The sequence below is a fragment of the Ipomoea triloba genome, chromosome 7 (genome assembly GCF_003576645.1).
Source record: "Ipomoea triloba cultivar NCNSP0323 chromosome 7, ASM357664v1".
NCBI lineage: Eukaryota > Viridiplantae > Streptophyta > Magnoliopsida > Solanales > Convolvulaceae > Ipomoea > Ipomoea triloba.
In genome coordinates, this window is record NC_044922.1 from 1,335,209 (window position 1) to 1,344,453 (window position 9,245).

Sequence of the window (9,245 nt, forward strand, 5' to 3'; positions counted from 1 at the left end):
CCACCAAAAATAATACCATTGACCCGTCACTATTTACATACTGAATACTCACAATTCAAATTGTGAACATTCCGCCGTGAAAATTCAATATGTAAATTGTGTATTTAAACTCGGGTTCACCTTGCAAGGTGAATCCGAGTCCAGAGAATAATTTGCCACCGCTCACCCTCAGGACCAACCATGAGCAACTATGAAGTTTCTAGTAAATCAAATAGTAACATTAAAAAAAAAATAGTAACATAAAGTAACCTTGTAATAACAAAGATCATAACTAGTCAAATGATCTGAATATACATCTTTAATTTAGGTGCAAGTTGCAGTGCTAGGTTAAAAAAAAAACACAAATAATCATAGAAAAGAAAATAGATGTACTAAATTAATATAATTTTTATTAGGTAGCTAGGCTAGGTATCTTGCTCGATTTCAGAAGCAGCTTCATCTTCCTCATCAAAGCAATCAATCCCACAGGCCGTATGCCCATTCCCGAAAGCCCTAATATGATCCTTAAGAGACCGCTTGTGCTTGAAATCGGAGCCGCAGGTACAATACCAGAGTTTCCCGCAGTTTTTCTCGTGCGTCCTCCAATCGCCGCGCACGGCGAAGGCCTTGCCGCATTTCCGGCACATGAACGGCTTGATCCCGTGTTTCCGCTTGTAATGCGTCTGTAGTGTCCGGAAATCTTTCAGCGGCTTGGGGCGAGGATGGTCGATGTTGTTCCGGCAACCTGCGGCGCAGCAGAAACATGGCAGCCTCAACATCGCTGTCGGCTGCGTTCCCCGGAGCGATTCCGGTCCCTTTCTGTACTGTGACCCGTGCCCCCACATGTGCATCTTCATCATCATATTATTACATCACCAAAAAAAAACACTTAGTTTAACATCAACTTAAATGCTACAATTATTGTCACCTGCTCTGATACTAATTCTCAGATTCTCAATGAAGCATTTAATAGTAAAACTACATCAAAAGTTAGGATGACGACGGTTCGGTTTGAATCGAACTGGACACTGTAGCAATCCCACAACCAAAATGGTAGGGACTGTTGCGGTTATGGTTCAGAACCGGAATCTAAAAGGTTTTGAGTAAACAATTTAGAATGACAATGGTTCAGTTTGAATCGAACTGGACACTCTATAGTAACCCCACAATCGAAACCCTAGGGACTGTTCTGGTTATGGTTCAGAACTGGAATCCAAAAGGTTTTGAACAGAAAAAATAAAATAAGTGTTGAGTTTGGACTTTGGACTATTTTAAAAATAAAGAGTAAAAAGTAAAATTTATAGAAAAAAAAGAGTTCGAACCCGTTGTTAAAATCTTAACCGAAACACGAACAAGCCTAAAATGTTCTAGATCCATTTTATCAATATCCGAAATCGTGAATCAGCAGTTTGAAACTAAAGTCAATCTGCGGTCATATCTAATAAAAAGCTATAGCTAGTAACGAAGGCATGATTTTATTTTCTTATATCAGCGTAACAGTCAGCGTCATGTTTCCATGACAAGATATTGGCTCGGCTGTCTCTGCCGCCCAACAATTAAAATGAGAAAATGAAAGCCACTATAGTAGAAATTGCTATCACATTAAGCTGACATGCAAGCTAAGGTTCTTTATTTGAGTTGAAATTTCATATCCAAGTTGCACAAAAGCCACTATACAAGTGCAGTATTATCATTATAACTCACTATTCAAGAAATAAAATGTGACAATTAAACTGATAAAGACATAAAGTAAATGAATTATCAACTGTATTTAGTTGTTAATTTAGTAGAAATCACTATATATCATGTCGAGTTTGACATGTTATATATATGTCGTTTATTTCAGTTGAAATATCATGGTCAAGTTGCACTACACATACTTTGTCCTATTAAGGTAGTGTATTATCCTTATAACTCGATGCTTCAATTATGGAAATTAGGAGAAACCCCACATGCATGCCTGATTGCATACAACAATTGTGCACAAACAAACAATATTAATATATACTAATGCATACAAATTCATAGCTGATTTATAGAAAAGTCTGCAATTTGAAGGTGTGTTTTGTATAAAACCTGCCCTGTAACCCTAATTAACAAAGGGTCACAAGAAGATAAGTCAATTTAAGTTATTCATAGCTGACCAACTTATTTGTATTTAACTTGCAAATATATGTATGGTAGGGGCAACTCGGTCCGAGTTGGTCGGACAAGAGCTGCGTGCCTATTGACTTCTTATGGACAATTTAGACTAATTTACCTCTCTGTACGTGATTTTTTGCTGACTACAGTCACAAGTCGGGTTTCACCTAAAATAGACCTTTAATATATAGGACTTTTTTTTCCATATTTATTAGAGGCATGAAGACAAGAACAAGAAGATTAAATGCATCAAATTAAACTTCAAATCTCTAAGAAATTAAATGAGACATAAAGCAAGCTAATTAATATAATCAAAGTCATTTCAACTTCTCTTTTTGTCTTCAATTTGTTTCCTTCTTTCTCTCTTTTCCTCTCCCCTATCCTTTCTCTTTTCAAAATTTGACACAAGCAATTTGAGTCTACATCAACATGATCCATCATGTGAAGAAACAGCACAACAAAATCTATGGCTCTGATTCGTTTGATGGATTTTCCTTTTTCAACTAGCTAGGGAACAAGATCCACTTTGTCTCTTTATGCCAAGTCTAAAGTATTTTTCTTTAAGGTATCATTGTAAAGCCCCCCCATGGCCATTGACATACTTAACCTAAAAAGGGGATATATATAATTTTATATATATGTGTGTGTGTGTGGAAATCTTGAAGTTGGGAAGATGATTATGATGATGATGGTTACATACATTTGAGTGTATCTAACCACTGGTTTATTAAAGAGGATATATGCTTTAATAAAGAAAGATTACAAACACATATATATATTTTCCTAAGCCACAAAAATCAAGATTCAGAAACAAAGATGTAATCTCTGTGGGGTTTTCATGTTTCTCAAACCTTTAGAAATGGAATTTAAAGCAGATTGCACAGTAAGTTCATGGGGGTTTTCCATCTTGTATGTTGTGTGGAGTCACAATTGGAAAAACGACAATTTTAGTCCCGTCGTCACAATAAGTCCAAAATTATAGTATCATTATTTTCAATGGACGAAAATCACTCGGAAGGTGGATGAAAAATTCTTTTAGGCATGTACTAATAAACCACACTACAAGAAAATATCGAAATACCTAACATTTTTTCTTAGAAAAATATGATTTTTTTTAGGGTAAAGAAATTCTTAGGATTAATTAGGTATATTCAATGACCTTCCTTAGACTGTACTAAAATAATATTTTAACCCAATGTGGGCTATATGTTCTGTACCTTGTCCACTGGTTTTTCACCCAACTTAACTATATTTCAACTGAAAATTAATTTAATATTAAAAAAAATCTTCAAAAAATAAACAAGTAAAAAAAATAGCATCATATCAATTAGTGTGTGATTTTGACTAAAATATTATAAGTGAATTACTTAATAATATTTTAAAATTTGAAGCATCATGTCATCACCATGGATCATACAAGTAGAACAAGCAAGTATGAGAATCCCAGCAAAGTTAGTTAATCAGACCATTGACTCGACAATAAAAAAATTATAAATTTTAAAATCCTAGCCGGAGTGGTCGATTTACTGATCTTATTAGTTTGAACTGGTCAGTTGTAACTAAAAGGGTTAAAAGGGGAAAATAAAAAAAAAAAAAAAATATTGGTGGAATTGAAGACAGTAAAAATTTCTGTTATGGTTAGAGTGTTGAGGTAGAAAAGGTTTTCACTCGTGCAGATGTTTCTATAATGAAGATTTATCCAAGATCACACAGGAGGGAACAGGGAAAAAATATAATGTTGAGTTGGACACACCTGCCAATGTAGTAAAAGTACAAACTTCAAGGACAAAAAGGTATAATGGCTGTGTTGTTCAATCAAATTAAGAGAGGCCACTGATACACCAGTCACCATGTTTTCAGTTTTGACCAGCTTAGATTTCACTTAGATTTATTCAGAATTCCAGATCCCAATATATATATACATATATATATGCAGTCAAAATAATTTTTCAAAAAAAAAAAAAAAACCCAATTTTCCTTTCACCCAATCCATCAAAATTCAAAAGCCTTGATGCAAAAAGTGAAAGGTTGAAATTATGGGGCAAAAAAAAGGGTGGGAACAAAGATGAGAGGAATGGGTATTCTGATATCTTTTTCTGGAAAACAAAAAAGGAATGGAGAGAAGAAATTTGGAAGAATTTTTTTTTTTTAAATAAAAAAAAAAGAAAGAAAGAAAGAAAGGGGAAGCTTTTGACATTTAGGACAAATCATTGTTGTTCATCATCATCTATCATCATCTCATTTGCTTTTACAGAAAAATGAAAGCTTTAATTAAAGGCTTGAAACCATACCTGCATGTTATTGTATCTGTTGAAAGTCTTGAAGCAAAGAGGGCAAGAGAACTGTGTGGGGCCAATCAGAATCTGGGAAGGGGTGGGGATCCAATACTGACCCTTGAGCAGTGTGACTTCTTGGCTATGATCCTCCCCCTTGTTATTATTATCTTCTTCATTGTGTGATGAAGAAGAAAACCCTCCACCAGAAATCTGCAGATCAGAAGGGCTATGATTAGGCAGCCCTAAATTCAAGTCCACACTCACATCTTCAACAAAATCCTCATCCCCCTCATCACCAAATTCTTGCACCTCATGAGAATTATTGTTATTATTATTCTCAGTTCTAGTTGGGCTTAGACTGAGGAGAGGGAGGGCTTCTCTGAGAGGGGGAGAAGAGGGGGAGGATTGAAGGTATTGGGGGTGTGGGTAAGGTTGGAAATTGTTGCAGGTAGTGTAGAATGAGGGGAATGATTGGAAGGTATAGTTAGTGGAAGATGAAGAAGAAGAAGATGATGATGAGGGGAAATGGTGAGTTGAAGGGTTGGGAGGGTTGAAGAATCCATGGAAGTAATTAGTGTAGGGATGATCAGTCATGGTGGTGATGATGGGAGGTGAGGGGAGAGCAACAGTGAGAGGGGATGATAAGCTAGGTTACTAGATGGGGGAAGAGTGAAAAAGATGGAGAGCAAAAACCCCAAATTAATGTAGTAGTGGGGAAAAGGCTAAGGTAAAGGTTAAAATATATACAAATACTCAGTAATCATGTGGGTAACCACAAGGTTGCAAGTTCCAGACTCTCAGTGAAAGGGATCTGCTAATTTTCTTGATTTGAATTGGTCAACAGTTAGTAACCTAAGCTGATTTACCTCTTGTTGTCTTTTGTCAGCTAATGTAAATGTTAAATATGTACACAGTGTGGTAACTGCAAAGTGCCAAAGTTACAAGTTCGACTTCCGGCAGAAGTAACCTATTAGCCTTCTTGAGTTCTTGATTTGATTTGAGTCCGTCAGTTATGAGTAATATAGACTAATTTACCTCCTTATGATTTTTTGACAGCTAGAGCCACAATATGGGGTTTTCTCAATGGACACTATTGAGTACTAGTGATTACGGGTTTTACTCGTTACCAAAACAAAACAAAACAAATTAATGTGCGTGTGTGTATAAGATTTTGGTAAGCGCCAAACATCATTGAATATATACATGATTGTATCAAATACTATAAGACAAAAACTTGTATGAGACCGTCTCATGGGTTTCAATCCGTGTGACGGGTCGGATCTTTGATTAATAAAGTCAAATATTCGACCCATTAATCAAAGATTTAACGCATTTAAACAAAGACCCGACCGGTCACACGGATTGAGACTCATGAGGCAGTCTCACACAAATGTTACCCATATTATAACTATCAGAAGTGACCATAATTGATACAACTAGATATAATATCCATATATAATTGTATTCAATAGTATCGATATTGTACTGATCAATACAGTAGACTCATGTGTGAATATGTTGAAAATGTAAGAGTCAAATAGAGAAAGTTACTTAGCATGTCAAATATGACTAAGTTGCTGCAACAATAGATGCGCAGTGTATTAATTAACAATACACATGTAACAAAAAATAGAGTGATATTTAATTTCAAAGATAACATAGTAATTATAGCTATTAAATTTCTGTTATATCATTATATAATGCTACAATTTACTCCATATTTTATTTTTAAAAATCCACCCCAACAATATTATTTATATTTTTAATATAAAAGTCACTTTTATTTATTTAAAAAAAAGTTTAAAAAGAAAATGCTCCTTTAGTCTTACTTTTGACCCAAATTATTATTATTATTAATTATTATTATTGTTATTATTAATTGGCCCCATTAAAACAAGTATTTCTGTAACGAATGTAGACAAATTATAACCATTGATATGACCTACTGATTGAAAAAAAAAATTGTGGATCAATTTTATAATATTACAAACTTTTAAAGTTTAAGTTTCATTCACCTATTTACCGACATCGTTGTTTAAATAACAAAATAACATATACAATGCTTCGAAAATGGTAACCGAGTAGTTGGAGAATGGTTCTCATATCAGACCAAATGTACATATGCTGGTTTGCGACTTTGCGGACTATTATATAAGAGCAGTGTTTAGCAAGATTGTCATTGTTAAACGTTATTGATTTGTTGAAATAAATATCTCATTTTTTAACGATTTTTTTAACAATGTTTTCAAATAGTTGAAATAAAAGATCTGTATGTGTGTAAAACACAAGTATAAGAGTACAAATAATAAAAGCAACATTGTAAATTGGGAAGTGAATATTGTTGGGCATAAAAGGGGTGTTAAGCATTGGGAAACAAAGAGTTTGAATACATACCGGCAATTGCTTTGGTTGGAGAGTTTTGGTCGGTTGGATGATTATAGAGTTATTACACCATTCTTCGACTTCACATCTTAATTACAAAATAATAATAGTTTTTTAAAATGTATATCGAGTTATTGAGTGTGTGAAATAATGATTTTCATAACAAAATATTACAAATTTAATTCTAACTAATACTCCCTGTCATGTCTAAAGCAAAAGATGAACAAAATCATAATTCATTTTTAATTTATTCTGAATTAATCAAAGCATGCCAGCCATGCCAACAATTAAAATGATTTATCCAATAATAATAATAATAATAATAATAATATTGTCACATAAAGAGATAAATATTAAAAGTATAATTAAAAGGGGAACATATAGCATTAATCTTTACCAAAATTCTTAAAAGAAAAAAAAAACAAATTAATTAAAATTTTGAAATAAATTAAACGACATGTAAAATTCTCAAATTTTAAATTGGATTAATTTTTAAAAATGAAAAAGAAAAGGAAAAAATGCATAACATATATAATTGCATTGGGTTAATTTCGTTAAAATACATAAATAATTGCGTTAGATTGTCAATTTATCATATGTTTAATTTGTAAAGAAAACATATGAAAATTATATTATTTTTTAGGTGTTGAGGGGAACTCGTAGCCACCACTGGATAAACTTTGTTCTTATATAATAGTCTGTAAATTGTATAAGAGTGGTAAATTACACTATAAAAATCAATATGTGATAAGTTTGACCGAGTAATTGTTGGCAAATATTAAACACGTGATCTTTTGATATAAGAATCATATTCTACATTTCTACTCACTTGAAACTATTTTCAAGAAAAATTATAGATCAGAATTGTATTAAAAGAATACATAATAGAATTACAACGTGGAGACATTAATTATACTCCGTATATCCATATGCACACCCAAAATATATGCTGATACATTGCAGTCAACAAATTATTAGGTACTATAAATGCAGGGAAATTGTAAAGACCCATTGGACATAAGGTTAAATTAAAATGAAAACATTATCTTGTGATAAAATGTGGAATTGCCCACCTCAAGCTCCCCCCGCCTAATCCGACAAAATTATAGAGGGATAGATCATGGTGACTCAACTAATCAAAATAAGCTGAACTTTTGTTCATTGTGCACAAAGATTCCCTACGTATAGTAACTGCTAATTTTCTTCTTCATAAAAAAATTATTATTAATTAGTGATGGGTGAAATCGGTTGATCTCATTCCAAATTAATTAAAGAGTGATACGTACTAAGAGTGTGTTTGGTTACATGTTTAGCTATTAGAATTATGTATCAAAGTTATTGTTATTGTTTGGTTGGCAGGTTTTTAGAACAATACTATAGATTTTGATTATCCCATTAATTGCAAAACTCATTCCCTAACAAAATAAGGGTTTTATTTCCCTTCTTCCCCCGCTTCCCAAATTATTAATAATCATTCTCATTACACCTTAATACCAAACATGCAAAATACTTTCACCGAAACTCATTACCATTACTAAGTAGTCGATACTCATTCCGATTCCCATGTATGAACCAAACGCACCCTAAGTTAATTGCTTTTTTTTTTTTTTTTTTGAAAAAAAGTTACTTAATTGCTAAAATTTTCATTTAACATCACATATTTTGAATGGCTAAGAATCATCTAGCAGAAGTTGCTATGATCCTATCCTATCCTTCTTCATAGGTGAGTTGGGCAAGTACTATCATTATGACAACATGGACAAGCTGAAATAAATTTTTGAAGGTAATTGTTGTGCCCTAATTTGGATACTGTTAGGGCTGAAACAAGCATCACATGCATGGTAGTAATGGAGCAAGAGATAAAGCAAATGTATTGTTCTTGGGAATGCGTTATCCAGTACTCAAATTTCAGGAAAAATAAAAACATTAGGGGATGGAGTCTGCCAAAACAAGTACATAGGAACATAAATACAAGCTAGGTAAATATCTTCCGAATTCAACTCAAACTGCATCTTATGCAGTGTTGCAAAAATCCCGCCTAAACGCTGATTAATCACCGCCTAAGCGCTAATCGGCCGCCTAGCGTATCACCAAAGTCGGTGGTTTAGGCGGCCGACTAGGCAACAGCTAGGCTACCTAGGCATCGGTTAGGCTGCCTATGCACCGACTAGGTCATCTAGTCGGCCAATTAGCTATTGTTCTCATCTTTTTAAAATGGGTTATTAGGCTCAAAGATACATCATTTTAAGCGAAATAACCCTAATAAAATGTTCAAATTTTAGATGTTTTTTAGGTTAATATTTAATATTTTAGTATTAACTATTAAAGTATTAAATAGTTTATAATTATCAAGTCTTAAAAATTTAAAAATATACATACAATTTTTTTAAAATAAAATAAAAAATACACCTGCGCCTAGGTGCCGATTAATCTCTGCCTAGGCGACCTAGGTGCTAGGCGCCCCGA

General features: G+C 33.3%; 1 protein-coding gene across 1 annotated transcript; it reads right to left on the reverse strand.

Annotated features, from left to right (window-relative positions):
• Nucleotides 1-321: 321 nt before the first annotated feature.
• LOC116026144 (zinc finger protein WIP2-like) lies at nucleotides 322-5,036 on the reverse strand. The gene is made up of 2 exons (XM_031267599.1): nucleotides 4,413-5,036; nucleotides 322-830 (listed from the first exon to the last, which is right to left on the reverse strand). The coding sequence occupies exons 1-2, from the start codon at nucleotides 4,989-4,991 to the stop codon at nucleotides 405-407; spliced, it is 1,005 nt and encodes a 334-aa protein (XP_031123459.1). The 5' UTR covers nucleotides 4,992-5,036; the 3' UTR covers nucleotides 322-404.
• Nucleotides 5,037-9,245: the final 4,209 nt, after the last annotated feature.

Bases quoted from the DNA above. Each gene is read 5' to 3' on its own strand.
- LOC116026144 (XM_031267599.1), bottom strand. From the start codon at position 4,991: ATGACTGATCATCCCTACACTAATTACTTCCATGGATTCTTCAACCCT. The intron at 831-4,412 runs GTATGGTTTCAA...ATGATGATGAAG, and splicing joins ACAGATACAATAACATGCAG to ATGCACATGTGGGGGCACGG.